The sequence below is a fragment of the Nelumbo lutea genome, chromosome 1 (genome assembly GCF_056320005.1).
Source record: "Nelumbo lutea isolate HS-2025 chromosome 1, American lotus-T2T, whole genome shotgun sequence".
Taxonomy (NCBI): domain Eukaryota; kingdom Viridiplantae; phylum Streptophyta; class Magnoliopsida; order Proteales; family Nelumbonaceae; genus Nelumbo; species Nelumbo lutea.
Window position 1 is genome coordinate 221,295,236 of NC_142684.1, and position 17,260 is coordinate 221,312,495.

Below are 17,260 nucleotides of genomic sequence, written 5' to 3' on the forward strand. Positions count from 1 at the left end.
ATATTATATATTATAAATGTATTTATATAATACATATTTAATAATTTATAATATATAAATAATATCAAATATATAAAAATATATATAATATACACAAATATGCATATAATATATAAAAATATATATATAATATACACAAATATGCATATAATATATAAAAATATATGTATACTGGACAATTCAATTAAATGCCGATTTTTTATAGCCAAAACGAGCCGATACCTTCGGTTTTAAAAATATCGAATCGAAACAAAACCGACCGATCCGATTAACCGGAATTTTCGGTTCGGTCTCCTCGCTTCGCTTCGGTTTGTTTTTCCGGTCTTTCGATTTTTCTTACTCACCCCTCTACCTACTGGCGCTGCCTCAACTGAAACGGATAACTGCTTATTATGCACATTACTGGCCAGAAAATTTTCTCACTCCCAGATTCCGAAAATCCTCTTGATTTCTCTCTATCGATCACCGTCTCGAATTTTTCTTCTACGTATTTTTCTCTGTCACTCGCCTCTTTTCCCTCATGCTAGCTTTGCAAAACAACTTCTCTTTCACCATTCTATCATCCATTTCGAGCCATTCTCTCTCTGCCCGTCGTTTTAACAATGACAATGCTGCTCCAAGAGTTGCAAGACCTGCACTGAGATTCCAGGAAATCCCCATCGAATCCCTAGAATTGCAGGCCATGAGCGACAAGACCTCTTCAAGCAAAGGAGAGGATAGAACCACACAGACGGACACTGAACATGGTGTTCGAAATGCCAAGGGAGGTGAAGAAGAATTTAAGGGAATCTCTGGAATTCGAGTTCCGAGACGCGGTTACATCTCCGTTTCCAAATCTAAACTTCTTGATGCCGTACTGTCCATGTTTGATTCGAAACAAGATGTAGACGACTTCGTTCGCTTATCCTCGTAGCTACTCTCTATTATCTCTGTCACTACTATATTTCTCTAAGTATTAGCTTTAACCTGTTATCAATCGAAGGTTCAATCAACACTGTTGTTGCTTTTGTTAGTTGTTTTTAGTTTCATTGCATGGAATCAAAATTATTTCCCCAAAAGTTCATTATTTTCTTAACGCATAAAATCTAATGTGCCATGTGTTTGTATTATTTCAGGTGCTTGGACTCAATTCTTCATGCTGAGCATAAAGGTATTCTAGAGGAAATGCGAATTGATTATTGCCTTATCCATCCTATTGAAAGCAATGAGAGTACTTGTGAGAGTTCAGCTAGATTAGAAGAAGAGTTCGTGGCCAATGGGGATTACTCTGAATCAGCCTATAACAGCAGATATGGGGTAGTACCTGAAAAATGCATGCCTTTCAATTATGGCTTGGACTTGGGATCTCTATTAAGTTCATCCTTCAAAAACTTAAGAAGAATTTCCACCGGAGGGTCGAGGTTTGTTGCCAGGGTATCTGTTTTTTTTTTTTTTATCTAGTAGTCCATATTGGCAATTTATGTGGAAGAATTAATTATATGTGAGCATGTAGGACTGAACATCCAATTTCTGTTAGCGAATAGACCAATGACATGCATCTCTCATTGGATCACTACATAAATAGACGTGGAGTATTGTAAATAATTCTTATTAGAGAAATTTGACATGATCAACCAGAATATCAATCAAACACTAGAACTTTTTTTTTTTAAATGGTGTTACACTGTGTTGTTTCACATCATCTTCCAATTCAGTGTCATCAACTATAGGACTACTAAAGCCAAATTCCATACCACCACATGGTTGCCTTGCATTGTTATATTCGTGAGTTTTCTTTGGGAATTCAGTCATATATGGAAGGAAAACATATGTTGAAGGAGATATTCGACATCCAAGGACCAAGATGGATGGATGACCTTGGGAATTTTAAAGAATTTCTTGTCTGAGTTAGGTCTTGGAATATCTCAGAATCATTGCATTGCTTTCAGGCAAAGATTATGTGAAAAGCGAGTAAACTGACTTTCTATAGGTCAACCCTTTTAAGGATTAAAATCATGTGTAGGACAAGGTATCATGGGCACAATTCTCTTAAAAACTGATAATACGGGGACTCTTATAAAAAATGAAAAGTAGAGCTTATATTCAAATGAATTTGAGTTTTTTGTATTTTTTGAGATATGCATAAATTAACTTGCATAGGTCTAACCATTTTGGTGAAACTTGGCCACAGGTAGAATTGTAATGAGATTTTGATTATTTGGTGCATTTTCTATGAAGTTAAGACTCATACAAGGTTTAACCATTGACCTCGAGTCTAACATTCACTTTCTATGCCAAATTTACCAAATGCATTATTACCTAAATTTTACATTTGTTAGTTGTGTACTTATTTTCTTTTTATGTTTTGGGATTTTATCTTTTTAGCATACTCAATTGTTATAGTCTCATGAAGATATTGCCTAGATAGATAATATATGTAATATTGAACTTATTATGGCTAACTACTTGTAGAGTTCCTCTTGCTGCTCGTTTCCAACGCACTTTCATGAAACTTCTACATGATGGTCAGTTTGAAGAGCTATCAAAAACAGATTTGTTGTTGGCATCTGCATTGAACACTGATTATCTCCTTACGCTGCCAATATATATCGATTGGAAGAGAGCATCTGAATCCAATGCAATAATATTCAGGTGAGTTTTTATGTATATATGTGCTTGCAACCTTTGTTTACACCTTTATGTTCATTTTGGTAGATTTCAACAACGAACTAAGTGCCATTTCTTCCTCAATGGCATGTTATCCTTAGCTCTAAGGCAGATTGATGGGCATTTCGTTCTCTTACCTCAACTCAATTCAATTAACTTACCCTTAATTGAAGTCCTTAAATAATTTTTACTGTCCTGCCTTTGTGCTTTAGGGCCATATTTCTACAAAATTTGAAGTCCTTAAATAATTTTTACTTGGTGTGATCATGGGTTGGTTCGGTTTGATTCCAAGGCAGAACCTAGAACCTACCTTGTAGGGGTCGGTTCTAGGTTTTTGGAACCAGAACCTATCCTAAAGATTGGTTCCAAGGCTGGTTCTGGCATTGGCGGTTTTGAGGATGGCCTCAAGGTGTACCCAAGGAACCTATTCTTTATAAAAAAAATAATAGCATAACAATCATAAAATGTTTAAACTTGATTTTCAATAATGATTATATATAGTGTACCTAGAAAGAATTAATAGTTGTGTTTTACTCCAAAGAAAAAAACATCATTGGTTATTATCCCCCCACTGGTATTCCCTCTATAAAGCTGAGGGTGAGATTTTCTTTCACTGTTAGACAGTGTATGCCCTTAGCTCCAATAAGATTGACGTACATAAACATTTACTTGTAAATGAATAAGCATATTGTTGTTTCATGTTCATATTGGTGTGTTTTTTGTGTGTTATCCCTTAAGCTGGACAATTAAGAGACTCGTGTTAGTTTAGAATGTTCTCAACCATTGGATAAACTTGGGGAGTTTATCCTGACGAGACTAACATCGGTGTGCTACCAAGCAGTTGGAGCAGCTTGTCTCAGCTTCTAGGGTTAGACCCTAAGCACAACCAATGGGTTTCTCTATCAAAGCACTGAACCCGGACTGATTTCTAGTTATGCCCTAGACCTTGGAGATAGATGGGCAAAACTAGAAAGTTACACATAACACCAGACTTGATTATGGTGTTGGACTAGGCTGTCTTTGATATGCCAACTAGTGAGATCCATCAAGGGTCAAATACCTGGGTATGTTGGGGTAGTTTAAGAATTCGCCTGAGTGGGTGATCATAGTGATAGGATCGACCCCTTTGTTAGAAAAAGTGAATGTCAGGGTTTACACTCTCTTCGATGGAAATCTAAACTGCCGGTAGTGGATTTCACCTGTGTCTAAAATATGGTTTTGCAAAATGTATTTATACATTATGTACTATTTTATAAAAAATGTTTTAATCCCAGGATCCATCTGAGCAGAGAGTGTGACCGTTAAAGTTAGCCGAATAAGGGTAGTTTAGTCATCTTATCTTTGTTAAGTTGTTTGCTTATGTGGCAGTCTTATTAGAGACACTCTGCCCCACACTTAAGTAAGGGCAGTTTAGTCTTTGTAAATGTGATTAGAGACTAATAACTATTAAGGGGTTGACTGATAGGGTTAACCTATCAGATTCGACAGTTCCTTCTTTTCTTTCTTCTTCTTCTCTTCTTCTCCCTCTTCTTCTTCCTCTTGCTGGTTCGGGTTACTGTAGCAGCAGTCCAAACATGGTATCAGAGCCGTGCTCTTGACCTACTTCAGTTCGTGAAACATATCAGCAGGGTTCGTGACCTCTCTTCCTTCATTTCTGGGCTGTCAATGGAGAGAACTGGTTCGTCCTAGGTCTGAAACACCTCAGCTCGTCTCTCTTTGCTGCACATAACCTTCTTCATTAAGAAAAGCAGCTTCAACAGTGAATGGTTGGTTGAGACTCTCAAAGGAAGGTCAGTTATCTCTTCTTCTTGTGTTGCTGGTATTTCTGGGTAGAAAACCTTCAACAACGTGCTAGTACTGATCAGAACCTAGAGAACTTGGTTCACTGTTGCCCTAGTTCTTGGAGAGAACCTCAAGAATGGGTTGTGTGTACAGTAGCCGAATGGTGTAGGGGCTACTGTAAGTTGCTGAGTGGTGTAAGGGCTGCTGTAAGTGGCCGAGTGGTGTAAAGTGTAATGCAGTGACCTAGCCGAGTTCTTTGTGGTCGTGTAGTGCCCTCTTAAAGGTGTTAAACAGGTCTGTACTGGGTGTAGCAGATATGACTATGTGGTGGTGCTTGTGATGCACAATCTTTATTGAGTGGCTGTAAGAGGGCTTGCATGTGAGCAGTAAGTGTTAAATTGATGTTTATGTGGTTCGTGGTGTTGTGAAATCAGTAGTAGTGTGAACAAGAACAAGGCGTGTGTACCCATTGTTGTGTTTAGGGGCTGCTATAGGAGCTGGAACATCAAACTTCTAATAACAGCACTCAGTTTGTAGCTGAGAATTCAGGTTAGAGGCAACGGTGAAAGAGTACCATGGCAGCAATGGGAGATGGGTGTAATGATCAGAAACCTAGTGTGGCGGTTCCCTCTGACTACCTAGGTGTACAAATGACCTCAATCAAACTGAATGGGGAGAACTATGTTCCATGGGCCAAATCAGTGGAAGTTTTCCTCAAGGCAAAGAGAAAAGTGAAGCATGTAAAAGATGATAAACCACCGGTTGACTCTCTAGGGTTTGATGATTGAGAACAAGAGGATGTTCAAATCATGACTTGGCCATGGAATAGTATGGAACCCAAAATTAGTGCCAACTTCATGTTCCTAAATACGGCTAAGGATATATGGGAACATGCTAAGAAGTTGTATTCTGGACAAGATAATACAACAAGGGTATATCAACATTATCAGGAATACTTTGATTTGCAACAAGGAAACAAAACACTAGAAGAGTACTATGCCTGCATGAAGAATATAAGGAATGAACTCAATGTCTATCATCCCCTCACTCCAGATGTTAAAGTTTAGCAACAACTAAGAGAACAACTAAATGTTACAAGATTCATAGCGGGGTTGAAATCGGAGTATGAACTAGTTATGGCCCAAATATTAGGGAGATCTACCCTTCCTACGCTTGAGGAAGTATTCTCATGGCTTCGTAGGATTTCTTTGGGACAGACAGAGAATCCCACACAGTCTGATAGATCAACACTTGTGACAGTTAGATGAAGTGGACGTGGTACAAGAGGGGGAGGACATGCCTCCCGAGGAGGCCGTGGCAGTTCCATGTTTGGCCGGGGTGGTGGTCGTGACTCAGGGGGAGGCCGTGGCAGAGGGAAGAGTAACTCTGCAAGGAAGTGTACTCATTGTGGCAGGGAAGGACACACGGTGAATTTCTATTATGATCTACATGGCCCTCCCTCTAAATGAGCTAATCATGCTGTAGCTGGTGAGGTTGATATCAGTGACCTAACTCCTCCCACATCTACATCTACTTCTGGGAGGGAGATGGTGAGTGTACCGCGTGATGAGTATGAACGGTTCCTTCAAACCATTTCACAGGATACCACTGCAACTCTTGCCCACTCAAGTATTGCTTGCATGTCATCTAAAACCTCTTCCTGGATTATTGACTTTGGAGCCTCTAATCACATGACCGGGACTCCAGGTGTGTTCTCCTCTCTTTCTGAAACTTCCACATCACAAACTGTTACACTTGCCAATGGGTCTTCATCTCCCATCTGTGGTATTGGTAATGTTGACATGGCTTCTCTTTCTTTATCATTTGTTTTATATGTACCTAAGTTTTCATTCAATCTTATGTCTGTTAGTAAAATAACCAAGGCTCTTAACTGTTATGTTACATTTTTTCCTTCCACTTGTCACGACGGGAAAGAAGATTGGTGGGGGGCATGAAGATGGTGGATTGTACTATCTAGACGGTGGTGGATCTTCAATTGCTCTTCAGACTTCACTTACTCCTCTACAGTGGCATTGCCAACTATGACATCCTTCTCTCAAGGCTCTCAAGATATTAGTTCCGTCTTTGAGTCATTTTCCAGTTTTGCAATGTGAGTCATGTCAGTTTGGGAAACATCGTCGTGTTTCCTTTAGTCCTAGAGTTGAGAGTCGTATGTTGAGTCCTTTTTCTTTGGTTGATTTAGATGTTTGGGGCCCGATCAAAATATAGTCTTATAATGGGTACAAGTATTTTGTCTCTTTTATTGATAATTGTTCAAGAATGACATGGATTTACTTAATGAAAGAAAGGAGTGAATTATTTTCCATTTTTAAAAAATTCCATGCTGAAATACGTACACAATTTGGTGTTCCAATCAAAATTCTCTGTTCAGATAATGGTCGTGAATACTTTCTTTCTTCATTTCAACAATATTTAGAACAGCATGGCATTATTCATCAAACCTCATGTGCATTCACTCTTTAACAAAATGGGGTGGCTGAACGAAAGAACCGTCAGTTCCTTGAAATTACTCGGTCTGTTCTTCATCATATGAATGTTCCTAAACGGTTTTGGAGTGATGCTGTACTCACTGCATGTTTCCTCATTAATCGGATGCCCTCTTTCATTCTTCATGGTCAGTCCCCCTTCTCTATCTTGTTCCCCACTTTATCTCCATTTCCATTAACTCCTTGTGTCTTTGGTTGTGTGTGCTTTGTCCAAAATCTGAGTCCTAAAATAGACAAGCTAGATGCACGCTCCATTAAATGTGTCTTTCTTGGCTAATCTCGGACTAGAAAAGGATACAAGTGTTATAATCCCATTACTCAAAAGTGCTATGTCTGATCTGATGTCACCTTTTTTGAGTCTGTCCCCTTCTTCTGAAGACCTGAAGCATCTTCGTCTCCACCCTTACTTCCTCTTCCTCTTCCTGTCAGTGATCCAGTTCTAGATGTTGCTGTTGGAGTAGACTCGTCACCTCATCCAGTGCAAATCACCACTAAACGACCACCGATCCGACAAGTGTATACACGTTGAACGACACCGGTCCCTCCTCTAGCTTCTACCTCATCTTCGGATCCTGTCATGGCTCCTGTTGCTGAACCCTCAAACCTTGACCTACTCATTGCCTTACGGAAAGGTAAACACAGTTCTACCCTCCATCCCATTTCTAATTTTGTTTCATTATCTCGTCTTTCCACCTCACATCGTCAGTTTGTTTCACTTTTGTCATCTATTTCCATACCTAACAATGTCCAAGAAGCTCTTAGTTCACCTGGGTGGCGGCAGGCAATGGAGGAGGAACTTTCTGCTCTTCAACATACTCAAACGTGGCAACTCTCTACTCTCCCACCTGGTAAGCACGTTGTGGGCTGTAAATGGGTGTATACTGTGAAATACTTGCCAAATGGTAGTGTGGAGCGTCTGAAGGCCAGACTTGTTGCTAAAGGTTGCTCATAGTTGTATGGAGTGGACTACATGGAGACATTCTCTCTGGTGGCTAAGATTGGTTCTGTTCGAGTGCTAATTTCCCTGGCAGTTATGTATGATTGGCCTTTGTTTCAGCTTGACATAAAAAATGCCTTCCTTCATGGTGACCTTGTGGAGGAGGTATATATGGAGCAACCACCTGGGTTTGTTGCTCAAGGGGAGGATGGTAAGGTGTGCAGACTGAAGAAGGCAATTTGTGGGTTGAAACAATCACCACGTGCTTGGTTCGGGAAGTTTAGTGAGGTGGTGAAGAGTTTTGGAATGAAGCAATGCCAGGTTGATCACTCAACGTTCAGCTATGACTCAGAAGCTGGGAAGATTTTATTAGTGGTCTATGTGGACGATATTGTCATTACTGGCAGTGACAAATTGGGGATTGGCAAACTAAAGGTATTTGTGCAAAATCATTTTCAAACAAAAGACCTTGGAACATTGAAGTATTTCTTGGGAATAGAAGTTGCTAGGTCAAAACAAGGTGTAAATCTGTGCCAAAGAAAATATGTTCTTGATCTACTGGAAGAAACAAGACTGTTAGGTGCAAAACCGGATGAGACCCCTATGGAACCAAATGCTAAGTTGAGCAGTGATACAGGAGAAGTATTTGAAGATCCTGGAAGGTATAGACGACAAGTGGGGAAGCTGAACTATCTGACTATCACGAGACCTGATATCTCCTTTGCAGTCAGTGTGGTTAGCCAGTTCATGCAGAACCCTCGTATACCTCATTGGGATGCAGTTCTTAGAATTGTAAGATATTTGAAGGGAGCTCCAAACCGTGGACTATTGTATAAACCAGGAGGAAAACTTGAAGTAGTTGGGTATACAGATGCAAACTGGGCAGGCTCAGTGAATGACAAAAGATCTACTACAGGCTATTCCACATTTCTTGGAGGAAATCTCGTGACGTGGAAGAGTAAAAAACAGATGGTTGTGGCTAGAAGCAGTGCTGAAGCCAAGTATAGGGCCATGACACACACTACCTGTGAATTAGTGTGGTTGAGGAATCTCCTACAAGAAATTGGGTTCCACATGGATAAACCTATGAGATTGTACTGTGACAATCAAGTTGCACGCCATATCTCATCCAACCCTGTTTTTCATGAGAGAACAAAGCACATAGAGGTTGATTGCCACTTTGTGAGGGAGAAGGTTCTTGCTGGAGAGATAAGCACAGAACATGTGGGCACTAATGATCAGTGGGCAGATTTATTTACAAAAGCTCTAAGCTCAGGGAAAGTGAACTATTTATGTAACAAGCTGGGATTATATGACATATATTCTCCAGCTTGAGGGGGAGTGTTAAAGTGAGCCGAATAAGGGTATTTTAGTCATCTTATCTGTGTTAAGTTGTTTGCTTATGTGGTAGTCTTATTAGAGACACTCTACCCCACACTTAAGTAAGGGCAATTTAGTCTTTGTAAATGTGATTAGAGACTAATAACTATTAAGAGGTCAACTGATAGGGTTAACCTATCAGATTTGACAGTCCCTTCTTTTCTTTCTTCTTCTTCTCTTCTTCTCCCTCTTCTTCTCCCTCCTCTTGCTGGTTCGGGTTACTGTAGCAGCAGTCCAAACAGTGACATTGCACCTTGCAGCCAAGGGAGAGGTCCTTCCCTGTCGGGCAATGTTCTAATGATTATGGGCTGAGAGGTTAAGTGTAAGAGACCATTATAGGGCTGATTAACTGATGGATTTATCTTACAAAAGTCCATTATCCTTGGGTCTTCATAGGGTGGCTGAATCCAAGAATCATTTAGGTGTAAATGTTGGGACTAGACTAAGCCCTTGCTGATTGGCTCAAGGGTTCACTGCCCTAAGCAGTAAACTCAGCCCAATCTCTTTTAGAGGTGGGGCCCAACCCTCATGGACTTGTGTGTGACTTTTGTGGGGCCTCACACCATAAAATATCAAGCCCAAAGTGGCCATGCAACACTTTGGGATGTGAGCCTTTAAGAGAAATGGGCCTAAGGCCCATTACTTATATGATTAGTTAAGCTATGACATGACAACTTAAGAGGATAATGTTTATCAATTAAGAAAAGGAAAGTTTTGATCCAAATCAAATTTGGATGATTTGGATCATCTCCTAATCAGATCAGGAGTTTGCTCCATATAGAGATAAAGAGAGAAGTGTCTTGGACTCTCTCTACACATTCTTGCTCTCTCTTCTTCTCTCTTGTCTCTCAAGAAACCCATCACGACCTAGCCTTTTCAAGAACTGATTTCTATCAGTTTTCTTCTGTGTTTTTGCAAGAAAAACATTGAAGAAACTTAGCGTCACTCATCCCATTTGATCCAAGCTAGTTGGATAACAGATTTTCTCAATCGGTTTCTCCTGTACATTGCACCATCTTTAGTTGGAGGCCGATTTTGGGATTGATATTTGGCGTGAACTTCCACCTTGGGAGCTGTGATTTGTGGTCTTCGTATCTGGTATAGACTACTTTCAATTTGGTTTCAAATCTGGTTCGGTTCAATGCAAGATCAACTCGGAAAATTTAGTTTTCAACTTCACTAGGAAATCGGCTCCTGAAAGGGGTAGAAAAATTTTTGAAAATTCGCTCAACCATCTTGCATGGTTGGGCCATCCATATGATGGATTCGAAACTGTTCCAACACTCACTTATTAATCACTTGCTCTTTTTGTTATTTAATTTGGGATTGGCTTTCTTCTTTGTTTGGGCTGAGGTGGAATTTCCCAGCTTCTATACCAAACTTGTTTGCCCCTTGTAGAGGAGATGGGCCGAATGGCCCATAGGCTGTCATTCTATGTTATGTTTATGTTTTTTCTCTGTAATGGGCCTTATTCTGGCCCCATATTCTTATATACTTTGTTTTGTAATTTCTTGCCCATCCAAGGGCCCCTCTGTCATATTTCAAAGATTAAGTTAATAAAATGATTTAGAGTGTTAGAGGGAGGTTAAGTTCGAACCTCTCTTCTCTAACTCTCTCATTGCCACCAGCTTCTCTTCCTCTCTCAACTTCTTAAGCTTCTCTTGTTCTTTTTCTGGTTTTGTATCTAATCTCAAGCTGTTTTAGACCACAAGAGGGCTGTTTTCAACTCCCCTAATTTGGTTAGCTGGCCAAAAAAGAGGAGGAGAACTCTTTGGAGGTGTACAAGGGCCGTTGTGTGCTGGATTATTTGAGAAGAAAGGAATAAAAAGAATATTCTCAGGAGTGGAGAGAAGTAGGATTGCTTTAATTGAAACCATTACTACTAGAATGGTTTATTAGGTGAAGTCTTTGAAACTCTTAGAAGACGTTTCCACTAGGTAGTTGATGAGGAAGTGGATTGCTTGCTCTTCTTCCTCTAAGGCTATGGTTAGGTCTTTGTGGTCTCCACTTAATGGAGGCTTCATAAAGCTGCACTTTGATGGAAGTAGTGAAGGAAAGTATTTAGGGATGAGGAAGGTAGAGCCGCTGCCTTTTTTTTTTTTTTTTCGGGTTCAATTGGTGGGAATACATCTTTGTGAAGAGGGAAATTAGAAGCCTGATACAAGACATGGAGGTCATCGTACAATTGGTGTGTTAGAGTGAGCCGAATAAGGGTAATTTAGTAATCTTATGTCAGTTAAGTACTTTGCTTATGTGGCTGTTTTATTAGAGTACTCTGCCCCACACTTAAGTGAGGGCAGTTTAGTCTTTGTAAGTGTAATTAGAACCTAATAAACACAAGGGGGTCGACTGAATGGAAGACTAATCAGTTCGACTAAACCCTCCTGTTCTCTCTTTCTCTTGTCTTCTTCCTCATCTTCTTCTTCCTTCTTCACTGGTTCGGACTACTGTAGCTGCTCCAAAACATGGTATCAGAGCAAGGTTTCTGACCTGCTTCCGCTTGCAAAGCATCTCAGCTGTGTTCGTGACACCCTCCTCCTCGTTTCTAGTTGGTTAATGGAGAGAGCTGGTTCGCCCTAGGTCTGAGACATCACAGTTTGTTGCTCTCTGCTGCGCACAGTTTTCTTCATCAAGGAAGGTGATTTCAGCAGTGAATGGTTGGTTGATACTCTCAAAGGAAGGTTGGTTATTTAGTCCTCTTGTGTTGCTGGTATTTCTGGGTAGGAACCCTTCAAGAATCAGTTAGTACTGATTAGAACCTAGAGAACTAGGTTCATTGTTGCCCTAAAAAGGGCTGTGTGTGCAGTAGCCGAATGGTGTAGGGCTGCTGTGAGTTGTTGAGTGGTGTTAGGGCTGCTGTAGGTGGCCGAGTGGTGTAAGGTGGAATGCAGTGACCTTGCCAAGCTCCTTGTGGTCGTGTAAGAGGGCCTACTGTTGTGTTGTGGTGCTTGTGATGCTTATGTGGGTCGTAGGTGTGTGAAGTCAGTAGTAGTGTAAAGAAGAACAAGTGTGTGCTCCCACTGTTGTGTTTAGGGGCTGCAATAGGTGCTGAAGTATCAAACTGTGAACAACATCAATCAGCTTGTAGCTGAGAAGTAAGGTTAGAGGCAACTGTGAAAGAGTACAATGGCAGCAATAGGAGATGGCTACAATGATCAGAAACCTAATGTGGTAATTTCCTCCGACTACCTAGGGGTACAAATGACCTCAATTAAGCTGAATGGGGAGAACTATGTTCCATGGGCCAAATCAGTGGAAGTGTTTCTCAAGGCAAAGAAGAAAGTAAAGCATGTAAGAGATGAAAAGCCATCGGAGGACTCTCCAGGGTTTGATGATTGGGAGCAAGAAGATGCTCAAATCATGACTTGGCTGTGGAATAGTATGGAACCTAAAATTAGTGCCAACTTCATGTTTCTTGATACGGCTAAGGATATATGGGAGCATGCTAAGAAGCTATATTCTGGACAAGATAACACAACAAGAGTGTATCAGATTTATCAGGAGTATTTTGATTTACAACAAGGAACCAAAACACTAGAAGAGTACTATGCCAACATGAAGAATATAAGGAATGAACTCAATGTCTATCACCCCCTTACTCCAGATATTAAAGTTCAGCAACAGCAAAGGGAGCAACTAGATGTTACAAGATTTTTAGTGGGGCTGAAGTCGGAATATGAACCAGTTAGAGCCCAACTCTTTGGGACAGACAGAGAACTCCACACAGTCTGATAGATTAGCACTTGTGACAGCTCGAGGGGTTGGATATAGTACAAGAGGGGGAGGTCATGCTCCCCGAGGAGGCCGTGGCAGTTCCATGATTAGTCGGGGTGGTCGTGACTCAGGGGGAGGTCGTGGTAGAGGGAAGAATAACTCTACAAGGAAATGCACTCATTGTGGTAGAGAGGGACACACAGTGAATTTCTGTTATGATCTACATGGCCCTCCCTCTAAATGGGCTAATCATGCTGTAGCGGGTGAGGTTGATATCAGTGACAGTAAACCGGCAGACCGAACTCATCCCACATCTACATTTACCTCTGGGAGGGAAATGGTGAGCGTACCGCGTGATGAGTATGAACGGTTCCTTCAAACTACTTCACAGCATACCACTGCCACACTTGCCCAATCAGGTATTGCTTGCATGTCATCTAAAATCTCTCCCTGGATTATTGACTCTGGAGCCTCAGATCATATGACCGGGACTCCAGGTGTGTTCTCTTCTCTCTCTGAAACCTCCACATCACAAACTGTTACACTTGCCAATGGGTCCTCATCTCCCATATGTGGTGTTGGTAATATTGACATGGCTCCTGTGCCCTTATCATCTGTTTTATATGTCCCTAAGTTTCCATTCAATCTTATGTCTGTTAGTAAAATAACCAAAGCTCTTAACTGTTCCATTACCTTCTTTCCTTCCACCTGTGTTTTTCAGGATCTCAAGACGGGGAAGAAGATTGGTGGGGGGCATGAAGCTGGTGGACTGTACTATCTTGACGGTGGTGGATCTTCAATTGCTCTTCAGACTTCGCTTACTCCTCTACAATGGCATTGCTGACTGGGACATCCATCTCTCAAGGCTCTCAAGATTTTGGTCCCGTCAATGAGTCATTTGTCAGTTTTGCAATGTGAGTCATGTCAGTTTGGGAAACATCGTCGTGTGTCCTTCAGTCCAAGAGTTGAGAGTCGTATGTTGAGTCCTTTTTCTTTGGTTCATTCAGATGTTTGGGGTCCAATCAAAATAGAGTCTTATAATGGGTACAAGTATTTTGTCTCCTTTATTGATGATTGTTCAAGAATGACATGGATTTACTTAATGAAAGAAAGAAGTGAATTGTTTTCTATTTTTCAAAAATTCCATGCTGAAATACGCACACAATTTGGTGTTCCAATCAAAATTCTCTGTTCAGATAATGGTCGTGAATACTTTCTTACTTCATTTCAACAGTATTTAGAACAGCATGGCATTATTCATCAGACATCATGTGCATACACCCCTCAACAAAATGGGGTAGCTGAACGGAAGAACCGTCAGCTTCTTGAAACTGCTCGGTCTATTCTTCATCACATGAATGTTCCTAAACGTTTTTGGAGTGATGCTGTACTCACTGCATGTTTTCTCATTAATCGGATGCCCTCCTTCATTCTTCATGGTCGGTCCCCCTTCTCTATCTTGTTTCCCACTTGATCTCCATTCCCATTAATTCCTCGTGTCTTTGGTTGTGTGTGCTTTGTCCACAATCTGAGCCCTGGAATAGACAAGCTAGATGCACGCTGAATTAAATGTGTCTTCCTTGGCTACTCACGGACTTAGAAAGGGTACAAGTGTTATAATTCCATTACCCGGAAGTGCCATGTCTGTCCTGATGTCACCTTTTTTGAGTCAGTCCCCTTCTTCTCAAGTCCTGAAGCACCCTCGTCTCCACCCGCATTTCCTCTTCCTCTCCCTGTCAGTTCCAGATGTTGTTGTTGGAGTAGACTCATCACCTCATCCCATGCAGATCACCACCGAACGTCCACCAATCCGGCAAGTGTATACACGTCGAACGGCACCGGCCCCTCCTCCAGCTTCTACCTCATCTGCGGATCCTCTCATGGCTCCTATTGTTGAACCCTCAAACCTTGATCTACCCATTGCCTTACGGAAAGGTAAACGCAGTTCTACCCTCCATCCCATTTCCAATTTCGTTTCATTATCTCGTCTTTCTACATCACATCGCCAGTTTGTTTCCCTTTTATCCTCTATTTCCATACCTAACAATGTCCAAGAAGCTCTTAGTTCACCTGATTGGCGGCAGGCAATGAAGGAGGAACTTTCTGCTCTTCAACATACTCAAACGTGGGAACTTACTACTCTCCCACCTGGTAAGCATGCTGTGGGATGTAAATGGGTGTATACTGTGAAATACTTGCCAGATGGTAGTGTAGAGCGTCTGAAGGCCAGACTTGTTGCTAAAGGTTACTCCCAGTGGCTAAGATTGGTTCTGTTCGTGTACTAATTTCCCTGGCAGTTATGTATGATTGGCCTCTGTTTCAGCTTGATATCAAGAATGCCTTTCTCCATGGTGATCTTGTGGAGGAGGTATATATGGAGCAACCACCTGGGTTTGTTGCTCAGGGGGAGGATGGTAAGGTATGCAGATTGAAAAAGGCAATTTATGGGTTGAAACAATCGCCGCGTGCTTGGTTTGGGAAGTTCAGTGAAGTGGTGAAGAGTTTTGGAATGAAGCAGTGCCAGGTAGATCACTCAGTGTTCAGCTATGACTCAGAAGCTGGGAAGATTCTATTAGTGGTCTATGTGGATGATATTGTCATTACTGGCAGTGATAAATTGGGGATTGGCAAATTAAAGGTATTTTTGCAAAACCATTTCCAAACAAAAGATCTTGGAACATTGAAATATTTCTTGGGAATAGAGGTTGCCAGGTCAAAACAAGGTGTAAATCTGTGCCAAAGAAAATATGTTCTTGATCTATTGGAAGAAACAGGATTGTTAGGTGCAAAACCGGCTGAGACCCCTATGGAACCAAATGTTAAGTTGAGCAGTGATACAGGAGAAGTATTTGAAGATCCTGGAAGGTATAGACGACTAGTGGGGAAGTTGAACTATCTAACTATCACGAGACCCGACATATCCTTTGCAGTCAGTGTGGTGAGCCAATTCATGCAGGACCCTCGTATACCTCACTGGGATGCAATTCTTAGAATTGTGAGGTATCTGAAAGGAGCTTCAGGCCGTGGACTATTGTATAAACCAGGAGGAAAACTTGAAGTAGTGGGGTATACAGATGCAGACTGGGCAGGCTCAGTGAATGATAGAAGATCTACTACGGGCTATTGCACATTTCTTGGAGGAAATCTTGTGACGTGGAAGAGTAAAAAGCAGACGGTTGTGGCCAGAAGTAGTGCTGAAGTTGAGTATAGGGCCATGGCACATACTACCTGTGAGTTAGTGTGGTTGAGGAATCTTCTACAAGAAATTGGGTTTCACATGGATAAACCTATGAGACTGTATTGTGACAACCAAGCTGCACTCCATATCTCATCCAATCCTGTATTTCATGAGAGAACAAAGCACATAGAGGTTGATTGCCACTTTGTGAGGGAGAAGGTCCTTGCTGGAGAGATAAACACAGAACATGTGGGCTCGAATCATCAATGGGCAGATTTGTTTACAAAAGCTCTAAACTCAGGGAAAGTGAATCATCTATGTAACAAGCTGGGATTATATGACATATATTCTCCAGCTTGAGGGGGAGTGTTAGAGTGAGCCGAATAAGGGTAATTTAGTAATCTTATGTCAGTTAAGTACTTTGCTTATGTTGCTGTTTTATTAGAGTACTCTGCCCCACACTTAAGTGAGGGCAGTTTAGTCTTTGTAAGTGTAATTAGAACCTAATAAACACAAGGGGGTCGACTGAATGGAAGACTAATCAGTGTGACTAAACCCTCCTGTTCTCTCTTTCTCTTGTCTTCTTCCTTCTTCACTGGTTCGGACTACTGTAGCTGCTCCAAAACATGGTGAAAAGAGATGCCAACTCTTTTGCTGACTGTTTTGCTAGACATGGAGTGGGAAGAAATCAGTTTTGGGGTCAATATTTAAAAATTTTTCTGTTTTGGGAGAGTTAAGATAGTTTCTCTCTCCTTTTTCTTTTTCTTATAATTTTTTGTTTCTATCCATTTAATGAAATGCCTCTGTTATAGATAAAAAAATAATGATAATATATAGTTCAGAACTACATTATCTTTATTGATTAAATTGAGTAATTAAATCTGTAGATTATCATATGTATTAGTATATAGTTCAAAACTTGTCATTATGATTTAAATTTTGTAAGTATTACCTTTTACATTTCTTATTGTGCACATTTAAATTTTTAAATATGACTCAATGGCCAACTGAGACCATGGTCTTTGTAACCATGAGTACTTGGGTTCAAATCTTCACATAGTAGAAATCTATTGAAACAAAAATCTGTAAAGAAAGAAGAAAAGAAGTGTTTTTTTT

At 40.8% G+C, this 17,260-nt stretch overlaps 1 protein-coding gene across 9 annotated transcripts in view; it reads left to right on the forward strand.

The window, feature by feature from the left end:
• The first annotated feature begins 363 nt into the window (after window positions 1-363).
• LOC148881182 (DUF3754 family protein, putative (DUF3754)) overlaps window positions 364-17,260 on the forward strand; it is a 109,909-nt gene continuing 93,012 nt past the window's right edge. For 4 of the 9 annotated variants that reach the window (XR_016104765.1, XM_088963490.1, XM_088963492.1 and 1 more), the window contains exons 1-3: window positions 375-909; window positions 1,116-1,400; window positions 2,452-2,631. Coding sequence is in view for 8 of the 9 variants with exons in the window: in XM_088963490.1 (XP_088819616.1) it covers window positions 521-909; window positions 1,116-1,400; window positions 2,452-2,631 (854 nt within the window). In the remaining variant the exon portion in view is untranslated. Of the gene's footprint in view, window positions 983-1,115; window positions 1,414-2,451; window positions 2,632-17,260 lie in introns of those variants that run through there. The other 5 variants (XM_088963491.1, XM_088963493.1, XM_088963495.1 and 2 more) reach the window with 5 other exon arrangements.